General features: G+C 37.2%; 1 protein-coding gene across 2 annotated transcripts in view; it reads left to right on the top strand.

The window, feature by feature from the left end:
- The window catches only part of USO1 (USO1 vesicle transport factor), a 92,091-nt gene extending 74,576 nt beyond the window's left edge, over positions 1-17,515 (top strand). For both annotated transcript variants that reach the window (XM_060148005.1, XM_060148004.1), the window contains 11 exons: positions 2,955-3,065; positions 3,407-3,525; positions 3,677-3,858; positions 4,123-4,244; positions 6,728-6,866; positions 8,966-9,129; positions 10,301-10,390; positions 12,832-12,930; positions 14,225-14,332; positions 15,919-16,134; positions 16,685-17,515. In XM_060148005.1, coding sequence (XP_060003988.1) covers positions 2,955-3,065; positions 3,407-3,525; positions 3,677-3,858; positions 4,123-4,244; positions 6,728-6,866; positions 8,966-9,129; positions 10,301-10,390; positions 12,832-12,930; positions 14,225-14,332; positions 15,919-16,134; positions 16,685-16,774 — 1,440 coding nt within the window. In that variant the 3' untranslated portion in view covers positions 16,775-17,515. The remainder of the gene's footprint in view (positions 1-2,954; positions 3,066-3,406; positions 3,526-3,676; positions 3,859-4,122; positions 4,245-6,727; positions 6,867-8,965; positions 9,130-10,300; positions 10,391-12,831; positions 12,931-14,224; positions 14,333-15,918; positions 16,135-16,684) is intronic.

Below are 17,515 nucleotides of genomic sequence, written 5' to 3'. Positions count from 1 at the left end.
TTTAGAACCAAGATATGAATCCTGGTATCCTGGCTTCAGAGCCTATCTTCTTAACCTCTTTGAGATCATTTAATCCACCACCTCTGTGTACTAAATGAAGAAGTTGAGGCCCATGTAGCATATTGAACTTGTCCAAGGTAAGGCAGTAGAAGATTTGGTTCTTCTAATTCCAAACCAAATGTCATTTTCACCGACACCATACTGCCACTCTCAGAATTAAAACTTTAGTCCTTTAAACTTGAAATGGATAAATACATGGTTTAGAAATCAAAATGATACATGAAGTCTTGGCACCAACCCTGTCCTAGTTCCCCGCCTCATGTTACTCTTTTCTTCTACATGTGGAAGTGTTTTTTCCGTATATGCCCTGATCTGCACCTTGATGTTTTGTTTTGTTTTGTTTTGTTTCACTTAATAGAACCTTGCACTTCTCCTTGCAAAGTAAAGTAAGATTACGGTGGGCTAGGTGCTCTCTTCCCCCACAGCCTCCCAACAGTGTGTTGTCACACTTGTACTTTTGCCAGTCTGCTGATAGGTGGAAAATGTTATCTTAGTGAGTTTTAATTTCTATTTTTCTTACTAAAGGGCTGAATAGTTTCCTATATATTTATGCATCATTTGAAGGTTTTTTCATTAAACTCTTTTATCATCTGCCCATTTTTCTGTCGGGTTGTTAATCATTTCTTCTTTATAGGAACTCATATTAAGGAACTTAACCCTTGTCTGTGATAAGTTACAAATATATTTTTCCTGATAGGATCTTGGTGTTTTGCTTTGGATTTTTTTTTTTTTGATATCAGACTTTTATCGCTTCTACATTTTAAGTCATACGTAGGCTTTCGCCACTTCAAGATGTTAAGGAATTTGCCAGTATTTCCATCTCATACTTTCTGGTTTCATTTTTGCACTTAAATCTTTGTTCTCTTTTTCTCTGAATTGTGTGAGATATGGATCCTCTGCTCTTTTGAACTGCTCTCTAGTTTTGCCAACATCTTTGAAGTCTGTCTGTAACCACTGATAGTTATATTCTGTCTTTTTCACATACTAAATTTCCATTTGTAGCTGGATCATTTCTGGACTTTCCGTTCTGCTCTTTGATTTGTCTGTTCATGAGGTAGTATCACCTCATTGCTCTCTTTCATTTTTTTTACAGTTTCTCTAGTTATTCTAGCTTGTTTATTTTTCCATTTGAACTTGAAAAGCAGGTGGTTTCGTTCCAGAAAAAAAAAAAAAGAAAGCCTGTTGAGATTTTTATTTGGATCACATTAATTTTACAAATTAATGTAGAGTCAATATCTTCATGATCTTGAGTCGTTCTCTCTAAGAACATGTGTCTTTCTGTTGATTTGTGTCTGCTTTTGTGCTCTTAGAAATGTTTTTAAACTTTCCTCATTTAGGTTTTATAGAGTTTTGATTAGGCTCATTCCTGAGTACTTTATCTTCTTTTGTTGCTGTAGTCAACAGGGTGTTCCATTCTATCTTCTGCCTGGTTCTAACTAGTTATGTTTGACTGTGTTCTTAAGCTTCAGTTAGACCCCAAATGACCTACTTTTCAAAATTGAATCTCATTCCATTTTTGTTTACTCAGACATCAGCCAGTGATTTGATAGAATGCCCTTGTATATACAATGTCGGTATATTTGGTACCTGCAAATGGTATTCCAGTAATAAACTTTTTATGTATAACCAGGGGAAATCAACAAAACATTCACATTTATAACTTGAGTAATTAGTTGTAAATTCTCTGTGGCAAATAGTCAGTTGAGAATATATTTTTAAACTTCAGTGTACTTGGGTAACATGAAAATTTATTGTGGACTACTGTAATGACATAAAGGCAAGGAAAAAGTAAAAATAATGCCTTATGTAAAAATTAAATTCATGCTGATTAATGCTTACTTGGCAAATCATTTGAAGAGGTCTAATTTGAATTTGTTTAATTAAATATTAAGTATACTTGAAAAAAGATTATGGAAAGTTCAGGATACTGACATCACGGTTCATGAAATTAGAACTGTCTGGCTGAGTGATAGGAATTTTTCAAAACACAGTAATGGTTACTTTAAATCCATTCCTTGTCTAGATTTTTGAATAATTGCATTTTGGATATTTTCTGAAATTACTCCCAGAGCGATGCATTACTGTGCTAATTTCCATTATTTTGTTTCACGCAAAAATACAGGTTATGTAATATAATGTGGGCAATGGCAATATTAATGAGCTAAGAGAATATCTCATAAGGGATACAAATGTGTTGTATTAAAATTCAGGAAACTAATGTTGATGGACGTGCTAGTTTTCAGTATTGTTTAACATACTTGGCAGCAGTACAGTTAGTGGTTTGAGGCACTTAGCTAATTTAAATAAATCTTTTTCTCCTTCATTAAGTTTGTGATTTCTCATTATTTGGCATTTCTCAGGGGGTTTGTAACATGGTTTATTTATTTTCTTGTTAGAGAAATATATTCGTTAATGAAATTTGACTAAATAATTCAGGACATTATTTCTTTGTATTTTTCTTGATGTTTTTTGAAGGAGGTAGAATTTGTCCTTTTATGAGAAAATTGTTCTTAAAATTCCTATTGAAACATCATAAATTTGCCAGCAAATTTATGTTTTTGTAAAGTGTTTTAGGACTGATGAAATTTTTTAAGCATCCACATCATATATTTCTTCCTTAGCATATCAGATTTTTCCATTAATAGTATTTTAGATAACCTGGCATATGCTTATAAGCGTGGATCAAGTCTAATTTCTGCTCTCGGTTTATTTTGGGAAGTGCAGCCCAGAGAGTATACAGGAATGCATTCTCTTGTTCAATTTTTAAAATCCGGATACCTGACACATCTTTTATAAGATGTTAAATATCTTTTTATGCAGATGGGGAGGGATCTTAGGGCAACTTTACGTTTGAAAAAAATAAAACAAGATTTCTGCCACCTTGTTTATTACAGGGAAGCAAAATACAGACAAGAGTTGGGTTACTAATGTTGCTTTGTACCTGGCTTAGCAACTGCCCCATTGCAGTAACACATTTTCTTCACAATTCAGCCAATGTTCCCTTTGTATCCTTTATGTTTTAGTAAGATGCATGTAAGTATTTACCTTTTTTATCTTTTCTATTTCTTCTTCTGAACTAGAGTTAGCTCCATGCCCCAAATATTTGAATCCTCTTTATCTATGTAACAACTTTTTAAACTGTTAAGGTGACAACGATGCTTACTTAAGCTGTGTGGGTGTGGGTGGGTGGGTGGGTGGGTGTACGTGTACCATTGTTTTATGTTTGCTCGGACTGTGTATAGAATTTTTTGTAGAAACTCTTACATGAAATACATGTCAAATTCAAATTGTAAAACAAAGTACTCTGGTTATTATGAACCATTAGTTTTCTTAACAAAGTTTTCAGCTTACAGGACAAATTGCAGAAAATCTTGGAGAGGAAGAACAGTTGGTCCAAGGCTTATGTGCTCTTCTGTTGGGCATTTCGATTTACTTCAATGATAACTCACTTGAGAGCTATATGAAGTAAGTAAGGGGAAAATGCCAGGGGAAAATGACTTGCTGATGTCATCAAGAGATAATGATAAATTTTTTCTGCCAAAGTATAATGTAGACCAAGCTTTTATGTTTTGTTATGCCTTTTTTTTTAAGCATCTCAATATGCTTATCTCTGTAGAGAGAAACTAAAACAACTGATAGAGAAGAGGATTGGCAAAGAGAATTTCATAGAGAAACTAGGATTTATTAGCAAACATGAGTTGTATTCCAGAGCATCTCAGAAACCCCAGCCAAACTTCCCCAGTCCAGAATACATGATATTTGATCATGAGTTTACAAAGCTGGTAAAAGAACTTGAAGGTAAGACAACAAAGTTTATCTTGATATTCATTAGAAAGTAGTACCTAGGATTGTATTGCATATGTATATTCTGGGTACATGCAGATTATATGATAAGCCTAAAAGTATTTTTTTTCCTAGCTCTTGATCTGTGGCCCACTTAAGGACTTTTGGCATTCAGTAAGATTGGAAAGATGATTTCTTATCTCTCATGCAGTTAGGCCATATGTTTTTACTGACTACATCTTAATAATAAAACAGTATTTTAAATGTCTTCTTTTACAGGTGTGATAACTAAGGCTATTTATAAGTCCAGTGAAGAAGATAAACAAGAAGAAGAGGTGAAGAAAACACTAGAACAGCATGACAGTATTGTGACTCACTACAAAAATATGATTCGAGAGCAAGTACGTACTGATAAATTGTATCCAACCTCTGTTATACTAAAAGTATAGATACTTCTCTACTTTAGGGAGGAATTTCTCTCGGCATTTCCAAATGCAAGAGGATACACAAAGTAAAACTCATCGTTTTCCTAAATAATTCAAAAGCATCTGAGTATTCAACACACTGAGAGCTTAGTATGTGCTAAGCAAGTCTAGTGGTAAAGATAATCGAAGGTATGCGGCAGCATTGAGAGGCACCTAACTTAGCTAGGTAGGCGCAGGTGCTTGGAGAAGACAGAGAAGCTGAGTCCTAAAAGGATGACAATGAGTAAGCTAGGCAAGCAGAGAGGGGGACGGGAGGTGTTACTGGCATGGACACAGAACACTCGTTGGTTGTATGAAGGAGAATTTGAGAGGCAAGGCTAGAGAGAGGGAGCCCAAGGAGGGTGGTGATGGTGGGTGGCAATTGGGAAACTGACGGTTGACGACGATGATAGCGGCTGCTGTTTTGTGTACTGTGTTCTAGGTGCTCACCGAATACAGTTAAACACCATCTCATTTACTTTTCACAATATCCCTTCAAAGTAGCTGACATCTGCAGTTCAGAATAAATGAGGAATCTAAGACTTAGAGAATTTAAACTTGTCCAAGGTCACTCAGTGCTTGGTGGAACAGAATTCAAATACATGTGTGTTACTGGGACTCCAAAGCTCACACTGTGTGGTATAGAGGGGACGGTCCTGAGAAATGTGGAAACCAAAGAAGATAAAACTGACAGGACTTGGTAGTGATTGGGCCTGGGGACGAGGGAGTAGAAAGGGTCAGATACGATCCTTAGATCTCTGTCTTGTGCACCCGAATAGATGATATTAAATTAGATAGAACAAGAGGGAGCTGAATTACTAGAGTGCGTCATGATGAGTTAAGTTGAAACTACATTTTCAAAATCATCAGCTGACATTTTCTTTGCAGGATACCGATGAACCCCACACTTGGGTAGTGTTGAGCACCTTACACCTTCCATTACATTCCTTCAGGATGGTTCTTGGTTTTCTTCTCTCATTTAATTCCTCACTCTGGTACATATACCTTTATTGGAATGGAATCCTAGAAAGTGCTGCAGTGTTATGGTGTTAAAATTCCAGAGTCATGGAAACAATATACGGGGGCGTCTCATGTGGGGCAGGCTGCTGCCCCTTCCCTGCACTGCCCTCCACCCCCTGCTGATTGTGACAGCTTGAGGCAGGTGTGGCTCCTAAGAGCTTTTGTGTAGAGCCCTCTGAATGAGAGCTGCCGATGTATTCTTCTCTTCCCCGCAATCTGTATTGTTGAGAATGAAATTCTCAGAAAGAATAAAAATATACTAGTGGTGTATTTAGCGTTCAGTCTGAGCTTTTCAGTTTATAAGCAGATTAGTAAATTAGAATCATCTTTGAATGATCCAAATTTGAATCATTACACTACCCATGGTTATTAGGATTTTTCATCTGTCTTAGTACAAATTTGGAGTCATTTCCAGATGGTAAAATGTAATTTTTAGAGCAATGGGAAATAAATACTTGGAATGTGATATTATAGCTTGCTTGCACTTGGAGCTGATAAATATGGTTGATTTGGAAGAAGAAAAGAGTGATTTGACACAATTACTATAATCACTTTTCTTTATAAATGTTAATTTTAAATATTCTCATCACTTAGAATGCCATTTGACAATTAGGCAACAAGCATCGAGAGCTGTAAAATGTTTATATAAACTTTGAATTACATTTGATAATGCATCCTAAGGAAATTCTCCAAAATTCAGGAGAACAGTTATATGGACTAAAATATTTATTGTAATGATATTATCATTTAGAAAAATGGAGAGCAACCTCAGTGTTGCTTTTGAGTATAAATTACATTGCATCTACTGATTAATATTGGGAAATTTTGATTGAGTAGTAAGCAAATTAAAGGTTACAAAATGTATGTGGACGGATTATGACAAGTTTAAAAAACCTGGGTTGGAAAGAATTAGAAGAAAATGAAGACAGATCAAATTCTAACTAGTTACTACACTAGGGTGATAAGAGATGAAACCTGTTTTTTTCAGAATTCTAAGTGTTCTGTTATATGATTGTCTTTTAATGTTAAAAGTAACAGAGGTACATACATATATATACATATACTAAGCTTCTTAAATAATTTGGTATAAATATCTTAAATAGTTTGATGGACCATAAAATGAAGTTTTTAAAATTGACCTCCCCCCACCCCCAAACCAAAATTACAGTGAGATTGCAGACTGCGCCATATGATGGGGCCTTGAAATCTTACAGTTCTGCTGCATGTTAATTGGCCTTGGTGCATATATTAATGTGTTATTGCTTAATTATAGAATGCTTTTGGAAATATTGAGTAGTTTAACATCCTCACCCAAAATAATCTCTAATTTTTAATTTGTTCATCCTCTTAATGCTAACTAGTCTGAATTTAAAACACTTCAATTATGTTTTGGTTAACAGGATCTGCAACTTGAGGAATTGAAGCAGCAGATTTCTACGTTAAAATGTCAAAACGAACAGCTCCAGACAGCAGTCACACAGCAAGTATCTCAGATTCAGCAACACAAGGATCAGTATAATCTTCTTAAAGTACAGCTAGGTAAGTGTAGCTAGCCCTTCCTGTTGTAGTGTCCCCAGGAGCTGGACAAAGTCAGACAGGTTATTCTTGTGGACTAGTCTTTCTGTAACCTTAAATTAATCACTGTGACAAACATGTAAGTCAGAGTTTGAAGTCCAAGCTCTCTGCTCAGTGTTTGATTATCTGATCCATTGATTCTCAACCTTAGCTACCTATACATTAAGATCCCCTGATATTTTTATTTTTTTAACACCAATACTGAAACCCCACTGAGGTTTCTAATTTAATTAGTTGGGGCTTGGGTCCAGGCATCAGTGATTATTAATTACAAGCTCCCCAGGTTATTCTAATGTCTAGCCAGTTGAGCCAGCCAGTTGACTGGTCTAACCTTTTCATTTTCTTATCTGCAAAACGGAGCTGATAGTAGCACCTGTGTCATCTGAGAATTAAATGAAATAATATATATAAAATTCTAGTTCAGTGCCTGGCACATGCTAGGAGCTCAGATGCTTGTAAATAGTCTCGTTCTACACTGCTTATGGGTGGAATGCTAGCTACTTAGAAATATAATTAATTTTATTTATATGAAGGTGACCAAAATTTTCAGAAGAAAATATCTTTTACTTCCTCTATTTAATGACAATAATTTGTCAGTTCTTTTAGTCCATATAGAAAGCTATTTCTTTGTGAAGTTTTTTTAGAAATATTTATTTATTTATTTGGCCACACCGGGTCTTAGTTGCTGCGTGTGAGATCTTTAGCTGCAGCATGCAAACTCTTAGTTGTGACATGTGGGATCTAGTTCCCTGACCAGGGGTTGAACCTGGGCCCCCTGCATTGGGAGCGCAGGGTATTAGCCCCTGGACCACCAGGGAAGTGTGCTGTGAAGATTTTTAAAAGGATTTTATTTTCTCTTATATTAATTGACAGAATTGGAATTTCAACTACTGTAATTCTTTTTTTTTTAAATCTTTGTTGGAGCATAATTGCTTTACAATGGTGTGTTAGTTTCTGCTTTATAACAAAGTGAATCAGTTATACATATACATATGTCCCCATATCTCTTCCCTCTTGCGTCTCCCTCCCACCCTCCCTATCCCACCCCTCTAGGGGGTCACAAAGCACCAAGCTGATCTCCCTGTGCTATGCGGCTGCTTCCCACTAGCTATCTATTTTACGTTTGGTAGTGTATATATGTCCATGCCACTTTGTCCCAGCTTACCCTTCCCCCTCCCCGTATCCTCAAGTCCATTCTCTAGTTAGGTCTGTGTCTTTATTCCCATCTTGCCCCTAGGTTCTTCATGACCTGTTTTTTTTTTTTTTTTTTGATTCCATATCATATGGTATTTGTTTTTCTCTTTCTGACTTACTTCACTCTGTATGACAGACTCTAGGTCCTTCCACCTCACTACAAATAACTCAATTTCGTTTCTTTTTATGGCTAATATTCCATTGTGTATATGTGCCACATCTTCTTCATCCATTCATCTGTTGATGGATACTTAGGTTGCTTCCATGTCCTGCCTATTGTAAATAGAGCTGCAATGAACATTTTGGTACATGACTCCTTTTGAATTATGGTTTTCTCAGGGTATATGCCCAGTAGTGGGATTGCTGGGTCGTATGGTAGTTCTATTTTTAGTTTTTTAAGGAACCTCCATACTGTTCTCCGTAGTGGCTGTATCAATTTACATTCCCACCAACAGTGCAAGAGGTAAACTACTGTAATTCTTAATCTTAGATCACTAAACCATGCAGTTTAGTCTTAAGACTATGCTCTTTTTCTTCCCAGAAACCCTGAAAATATCATTATTTTTATCAATACACTGTTTTTCACAACTTCCCTGGCAGTCCAGTGGTTAAGACTCCATGCTCCCAATGTAGGGGGCATTGGGATCCCTGGTCAGGGGACTAAAATCCTACATGCCGCACCTACGGCGTGGCTGGAAAAAAACAAAAACGAAACAAAAAAACACTATTTTGCAAAGATGAAATGTGCTTGCAAAAATCCTGCCCAAGTAATTATTAAGGAAAGTATGTATTTATTTTATACTTGAATCATCAATTCAAAAAATGAAAAGTTTCGTGCTGGCTTTTCAAATTTTATGCCTGTCTAATAGGAAAAGACAATCAGCATCAAGGTTCTTACAGTGATGGGGCTCAGATGAATGGTATTCAGCCAGAAGAAATTGGTAGGTTGCGAGAAGAGATAGAGGAATTAAAAAGTAAGCAGGAGCTTTTACAAAGCCAACTGGCTGAAAAGGACGCTTTCATTGAAAATTTGGTAAGTGAATGTTGACGTTTTTTAAACAAGAAGTCAAGAATAATTCTCATTATCCAGCTTGTTTATTTTTCTCGATCCCTTAAGCTGCAGTATCATATTAAGGTTTTAGAATATGAGCTCTGGTGTCAGACTATCTAAAGCTTCAGTGCTTCCTAGCTAACTGAATTTAAGCAACTTAGTTAACCTCTTTAAACTTGTTTCCTGAGCTATAAAATGGTGGTGGTGATATCTGTCTCATTGCTGTGAGAATTAAATGAGATACACTATTAAAAGCTCTTTTATTGATTTTTTTTTTTTTTTTTGCGGTACGCGGGCCTCTCACTGTTGTGGCCTCTCCCCCTGCGGAGCACAGGCTCCAGATGCGCAGGCTCAGCGGCCATGGCTCACGGGCCCAGCCGCTCCGCGGCATGTGGGATCCTCCCAGACCGGGGCACGAACCAGCGTCCCCTGCATCGGCAGGCGGACCCTCAACCACTGCGCCACCAGGGAAGCCCTATTGATTTTTTTTTTAAAGATAGATTTTATTCATTTCTTTAAAATTTTTAATTTTTTTTTACTTTCAGCTACATTGGGTCTTTGTTGCTGTGTGCGGGCTTTCTCTGGTTGCAGTGAGCAGGGGCTAGTCTTCGTTGCATTGCACGGGCTTCTCATTGCGGTGGCTTCTCTTGTCACGGAGCACGGGCTCTAGGCGCGCGGGCTCAGTAGTTGTGGTTCGTGGACTTTAGAATGCAGGATCAGTAGCTGTGGCGCACAGACTGATGTGCTCCGCGGCATGTGGGATCTTCCCGGACTAGGGCTCGAACCCATGTCCCCTGCATTGGCAGGCAGATTCTTAACCATTGTGCCACCAGAGAAGCCCTGTATAAGGTTCTTTTAATACATGGAAATCACTCAATAAATACCTGCTTTTATGCTCTTTCTTCATATGACCTCAGTTAAGTGCCTAGATTTAATAAATTACTTGGCATGAGTATAAATTTATTAGCTATGGAAAATTTGTAGACAGTATGTGCTATGTTGAAATGTTATTTTGAGTATAAAATTTCACATGTCAATGTGAAATTTTTTGGTAAACGTATACCAGACATAGCTTACATATGTACAGTTTTGGGTTTTTTTCTGTCTCTTTAAACTGAATTTATTTCATAGTTTATTTCTGTGCTCTTTGTAGAAATCGTCCCAAACATCACCTGGCACAAATGAACAGTCTTCAGCGACAGCTTCAGCAAGAGATTCTGAACAAATTGAAGAATTAAAACAGGTCATTTTTCAGCTTGATCCAAGCTCTGTTTTGTCTTATTTTAATTATAATAGCATAACAGCACTGCAGTTCCATTAATCTAGAACTGCTTTGTCAGGTGTAAGCAAAATTTGATAGTGAAGACAGCCATTTGAAAATCCAGAAGCTGTTTTAATTATACAGTAATGGTATTTTGCTTTATATTGTGTTTTTATTTTTCAGTGATGTTCTTTTTAACAGATCTCAGCATCTTACCCAGATTATTTATAGATTATCAGTAAACTAACAGTTAAGGAAACCTTAAATATATTTATAAGCCACAAATATGAAGATATAAAGTCTTATGCCTAATTTTCCTGATAACTGGTTGGTTAAATATATTGGGCATTTAAGTCATTCTATCCAGAAAAATGTTGGTTTTTAAAATTGGAAAAGGGAAAAACAGGAAGTAAACTTGTATATATCTCAATTAGATGACTCTAGCTAAAAAGCAAAATATACTTTTTCTGCTGTAGTAATTTATATTGTTTAGAAAAGCAAATAAGCCTTTTCCTCCTTCCATCCTCCCCTCCTTCCTTCCTTTCTTGAAGAAGGAATATATGTTTCTTTAAAAGAAAAAAAAAAGTGTTACTAAAGAAAGAAGTGAACAGCCTGGCCAAGCTAGGACTAACTTCCTTCTCCCTCCAGTAGCCAGCTGGTCCTTACCCACTGACATGCCTGATATGATGGGAATGATCAGAAAGAGAGAAACAAAATGTCTTATTTTGATAGTGTCTTTGTACCCCAGAGTAGATTCTACAATCTACTTGAATTATGTTTTTTAAAAATAATAATAATAATTTGTCATTAACGATTTACAAGTCTCTAATATGTGTCCATAATGTTTTGTTCTTGTGAGGAAGAGCAATATCTATTTTGATTTTATTAATTCTAGAACTATATTAAAATTAAAGGGAATTAAGTTATTAATATATACCCTTAGTTTGTAAATCCCAAGTAAAAATTTTTACTTTTTGTGTTTCCCAAAGATATATTTTAAATATTATTTATTTATTTATTTATTTGGTTGTGCCAGGTCTTAGTTGTGGCATTCAGGCTCCTTAGTTGTGGCACGTGGGCTCCTTAGTTGCGGCATGCATGTGGGATCTAGTTCCCTGACCAGGGATCAGACCCGGGCCCCCTGCATTGGGATCGCAGAGTCTTACCCACTGCACCAGCAGGGAAGTGCCCCAAAGATATATTTTAAATGACAGTTTCGTTTTTTATAATATGTAGTAAAATATGGTATAAAAAGAAAACCAAAAAGGTTCATAATTTCCATGTTTACATGACTCATTTTGATAACTGAAAAAAAGCAATCCAAGAAAAGGCGTGTATGTACATGATAGAAAGTTTTAAGAGAATAAAAATGCTTTCTACATGACAGCATCCCACTACTTACCACAATATCTCCAGACACTGTCAGATATCGTGGGGGAAGATAGCCCCTAGTGGAGAACCACTGTTACAATTGTTTTATTTTCCTGTACTTTTTCTGGGTGTGGGGGAGAGAGCAAGAAGTTTGGAAATTTCAACATCTGTAATATATAAATTTTCAATTAATTCTGCCACTTTCACTAGAGTACTTTTTTATTTTTTTGGCCGCACTGTGTGGCATGCAGGATCTTAGTTCCCCAACCAGGGCTCGAACCTGTGCCCCCTGTATTGGGAGCATGGAGTCTTAACCACTGGACCGCTAGGGAAGTCTAATGCTTTCATCTATGTTTGGTGGCCCCCAAGTCTAAAACCATCCTATTTTGCCCTTTTCAAATAATATACCTTTAGTCTTCCACCAGGAGAAAAGGAAAAGTTACCTGATACATGAGAGTAGGACAGGGATTTGGTGGTCTATTCCTAAGCCGGCTTTCAACCAACCCTGCTGTTTTTGACTCCATTTTTACTCACACTTTCCAAAACATCCCAGGCCCTTTGGTAGTTAGGCATTGTAAGTCAGGTAGCAGCATGGCTTTCTAAAAGGTCAGCCTGCATTTCAGCTGTCTCACGTGTGCTGAGTCAGTTACCACTGTCGTTTGCTTTCTGAAATTCCCCAATTTATTGCTCTTTTCTTTTACTCTCTGTCCTTGTGGGTTTCTCCCTCCTGCCCACCCGTCCACCGTCCCTCTCTCCCTACCTCCTTCCCACCTTCCTTTCTCGTTCCCTTCCTCCCTCCCTTTATAATTTTTTACATTGGATCTCACAAGGAAGCAGAGGTGAACATGTTTAATCTACACGTTTAATTCTCCATCTTGAACCCACCAAGTTCAAGAATAGTTCTTCCACTTAAATTTTAAAACTTGGAAGTTGTGATTTGAGAGAGAAGGGCCAAGAAAGGAAATACTTTTTTATTTCTTCCTGTAAATAGACATTTCCTTGATGAAATTAATGCTATTTAATGTTACAGCTTAACTATTTTTGTCTCTTAGGAACTGGCAACATTAAAGTCTCAGTTAAATTCACAGTCTTCTGAGATCACCAGACTACAGACAGAAAAGCAGGAGCTGTTACAGAAAACAGAAGCATTTGTAAGTTAATTATTTTTTTGTTCTCAAAGGTAGTAAACACAAGGTTGGAAGGTTATTTATCAGCCACTGTGGAAAAGAAGCAAATTTGTCAGATAGCACCTTCCATTCAGGTTATCCGTTAGCCAGAGTTCCAGTCACATAGGCTTCTTGGCCATGAGGACAGCCATATTATAGTCAGACTCACCAGGTCAGTTTAATCAGTTATTCACGGTTCATTTTGTTGGTATTTTATATTTCACCCCATCTTTGTCTCCTTCATTCTAACCTGGCAGGTTTTCTGCTGGTATAAAATTGTCAAAAACCTTGTTGGTGACCCATGCAATTCACAGGGTTCCAAGCCATCAAGCAGAGTCCTCCCTGGATCCCTCCTGGGGAACCACATTTCTATTCCAGCTTCTACAGAGATGGTTGATTGTGTCCATGTGTTACACGAGTAACCAACCGCTTCACAAATGGTTGTCCAGCCACACCCCTGATGTTTCAGTAGAACATGCTTTGTCATTTATTGCAATAGGGATAGGCTGAGAATCTTCTGAATCTTCAAGTTCTGATTCCCTTTTCTTAACAGTTCCTCCTTCAGTTTATCTCTGTCCTCTCACATTTTACTATAAGCAGCAAGGAGAAACCAGGCCACACCTTTAATGCTTTGGTTAGAGGTTTCCTCAGCTAAATAGTTCATCACTCACAAGTTCTGCTTTTCGCAACACTAGAACTCAATTCAGCTAAGTTCTTTGCCACATTATATATAACAAGGATCACCTTTCCTCCACTTTCCAATAACATGTTCCTCATCTCTGAGAGCTCACCAAAACCTTTAACATCCATACTTCTACCAACATTCTGTTTATGATGATACATGTTTTCACTAAGACCATAGAAGCTTTCTCTATAGAAAGCTTTATGAGCCCTTACTGGAATTACCTTGAATGTCCGTATTTCCATCAACAGTCTCTTCAAGCTAATTTAGACTTTGTCTAACATGAACCTCAAAATTCTTTTAGCCTCTACCAGTTCCAAAGCCCCTTCCACAGTTTAAGGTATTTGCTTAACCCAGCCTTCCTCATACTCTGATGAGAGCTGATGTCATGCCACTCCTGACTCAGCCTCCCGCTCCACTGAAGGGGCAACTTATCTATGTAGGGAAAGCACTTTATTGTGGGTAAATACATAAAGAATTAGACTTTCTGTTATTGGAGAGAAAATTTCAAAATAGCTAGAAAATTAAATCATCTTTGGAATTTCGTTTTGATTGTAACTGTAAAGAAACATTTGTTTTTCCAATTTCTACTTTCAGGCAAAATCAGTTCCTATACCAGGAGAGAGTGAAACTGTAATAGCTACAAAAACTACTGATGTAGAAGGAAGACTGTCAGCATTATTACAAGAAACTAAAGAATTAAAGGTTGGTTTTGGTGAAACTTTTACTCATTGCATATTATATGAAATGAACTCCAGGAAATTTGATTTTATTTCACTTAATTTCTCAAATCCTTAGATTTATGAAGAAAGTTAATGGAGTGTAATTTTATCTCACAATACGTCCATTCCTATTTGGATGACTAAAGGTGGCACAAGTGAAGGGGGTTTTTTTTGTTTTGTTTGTTTGGGCTGTGTTGGGTCTTCATTGCTGTGTGCGGGCTTTCTCTAATTGCAGCGAGCGGGAGCTACTCTTCGTTGCGGTGCACAGGCTTCTCATTGCAGTGGCTTCTCTTGTTGCAGAGCATGGGCTCTAGGCACGTGGGCTTCAGTAGTTGCAGCACATGGGCTCAGTAGTTGTGGCTCACAGGCTATAGAGCTCAGGCTCAGTAGTTGTGGCACACCGGCTTAGGTGCTCTGCAGCATGTGGGATCTTCCCAGACCAGGGATCAAACCCATGTCCCCTGCATTGGCAGGCAGAGTCTTAACCACTGTGCCACCAGGGAAGTCCCACAAATGAAGATTTTTAAATGCCATTTCAAACAGTGGTATTAAATATATAAAATAAGAATGTATATGAATGTACTTTGAAAGTAAAAACATAAATTTTAGTAAGAGTAAAAAAATAGTTAAGTTTGCTTATCAGTCTTTAATCACAGTAAGAAACGAGGAGTATAGATTTGACTAATACACAAGCCACCTGTAGGTTTTCCATAGGCTGAGGAACACAGGCATATTAAATCCTGCCAGCCTTTTGTGTGACAGAGAAATCAAAATAGATAACATGAAGAAAGGAATGAGGTAACAGTAATAAAAAAAAAGATAGGAATTAAAACATGGAAAAAGGAAGATAATGTGTGATTTTGCCTTTTGGATTGTGGTCAATTTTTTTTTTTTTTTTTTTTTTTTGCGGTACGTGGGCCTCTCACTGTTGTGACATCTCCCGTTGTGGAGCACAGGCTCCGGACGTGCAGGCTCAGCGGCCATGGCTCACGGGCCCAGTCGCTCCGCGGCATGTGGGATCTTCCCGGACCGCGTCACAAACCCGTGTCCCCTGCATCGGCAGGCGGACTCTCAACCACTGCGCCACCAGGGAAGCCCAAATTATTTTATTTTTAAACCATTGACTTTACTTGAAGCTATTTTTCTTTTCCATTTAATTGTATGTGTGAAGTTGGATAGAATTTTATTTTTAAACTTCAATTCTAATTCTGATGCTAACTAGGCTTCTGTTATAAAATGTTTTATGTCTTTATTTATCCCTCTGATTATCTGAAATGGTAGGATTTTTTGAGGAATAGGTGATTAAAACTATTTTTGGTTGTTAAACTCTATTTTTTACAGTAACCATCTTTGATGTATAGCCTAACATAAATTCTCATGTTACTAGATGAGTGTGTGTGTGTGTGTGTGTGTGTGTGTGTTTTAAACCTCCTGTTCCCCCAACCCCTAACCCCAAATTCTTCAGACTAGACAAGTGCAGCAATTTATCAAAGAAAGAACATATTTGTTAAAACCCTAGGAGAGTGAATACTAATTTTAGATTAGTGATTTTCACCTTTCTTTTCCTAGAATGAAATTAAAGCTCTGTCTGAGGAAAGAACTGCTATTAAAGAGCAGCTGGATTCATCTAACAGTACCATTGCCATTTTACAAAATGAGAAAAACAAGCTTGAGGTGGACATTACAGATTCTAAAAAAGAACAAGATGATCTCTTGGTGCTGTTGGCTGATCAGGATCAGAAAATATTTTCATTAAAGAATAAACTCAAGGAACTTGGTCATCCAGTAAGATTGCATTGTTTCCAAAAATGATTTATATTGTGTTTCTTTATGATGTATTTTTAAATATTGTACCTTGACATGGGAATGTTGTGCCTATATATTGATACGACAGGCAGAGATCTGTAGGTACGTGAACGTGGTATCATCTGCACCGCTCTTATGGTATTCAGTGAATTGACTTAAGACACAGATTAGATGCAGTTTCCAGCGTTTGTTAACTGTTCTCTTTGGGGCTCTGAGCCTAGAAAGTGAATTGATTTGATTGCTCCTGTGGTGACAAGACTCCCACTATCCAAATGTGTCGTCCTCTTTTGCCGTGTTGATTCAGGTTTGTGTGTAGAGAGGTGTAGCCATCTGGCAGCAAGTTAACCTATGTATCTCGTGTCATGTTAAAAATGGCAGGGATCCTTGAACATTAAATCAAGGAAATCAGATGGCCTGTAATCTACTTTAATTTCTGGAATAAAGAATGTATCAACAGAGTAGATATCATTATGTGTTGAATGTGAAGTGAGCAAATCCTCAATGTTAAATGTATATATTTTCCCTTTAGGTTGAAGAAGAGGATGAACTTGAATCCGGAGACCAAGATGATGAGGATGATGAAGATGAAGATGACAGCAAGGAACAGGGTCATATCTAGCTTTACAATCTCTAGGAATGATAGGGGTTACATTGTAACTTTGAAGACGGAGTCTTAAGACAGTGCTTTGGTTTGCCTCCACAGGAAGTAAAGATTTAGAAACCAAGTGGCAGACATTCACTAATACAACTATTGATGTATTTTTAAAATGAAGCCACCACCCATGTTGATAATCCTGTTATTCTGACTTCATGTAGAACACACATCTTTTATTGAACTGGACTGTCCCAAAATATAATTTGCAAAGAGCTTCAGACACCAAAAATATAATATTTTCAGGCATGTGGTGGCAATGCTCTTTGCCTTTAGTTCATTGGTTGTTTATATAAGTTCTGTATTTGTCTGCTATTTTTACTTTTCAGAATTTGTGACTTTAAATACTAACACGATTGATTTAATGTGTGTTGGAATCACTGTTTCTAAATTCAGTATTGGAGTTCTTAGCTAATGATTTCCTTTTAAAGGAATGGATTTACTTAAAGGCAAGATAGCATTATTCTGGGGGATAATATATCATCAGCCCTCCATCCAATGTGACTCCTAAGGTGAGTAGGATAGGACAATGTAGAATGAGTGCCTTGACACTTGATATGGCTGCATTCTGAACCTCAGTGAAGAAGAAGGATATTAGCACACAGTGAAGAGGAGGGTGTTTCTGAGAAACTTCTGCGACAGTGTATCAGCATGTGTTTGGTTTTGGTTTTATTTTTAAGCTAAACATTAAAACAGATTACAAGTTAA

Source organism: Lagenorhynchus albirostris, chromosome 4, assembly GCF_949774975.1.
Source record: "Lagenorhynchus albirostris chromosome 4, mLagAlb1.1, whole genome shotgun sequence".
Lineage (NCBI taxonomy): Eukaryota > Metazoa > Chordata > Mammalia > Artiodactyla > Delphinidae > Lagenorhynchus > Lagenorhynchus albirostris.
This window is presented reverse-complemented; position numbering and strand designations above follow the sequence as displayed.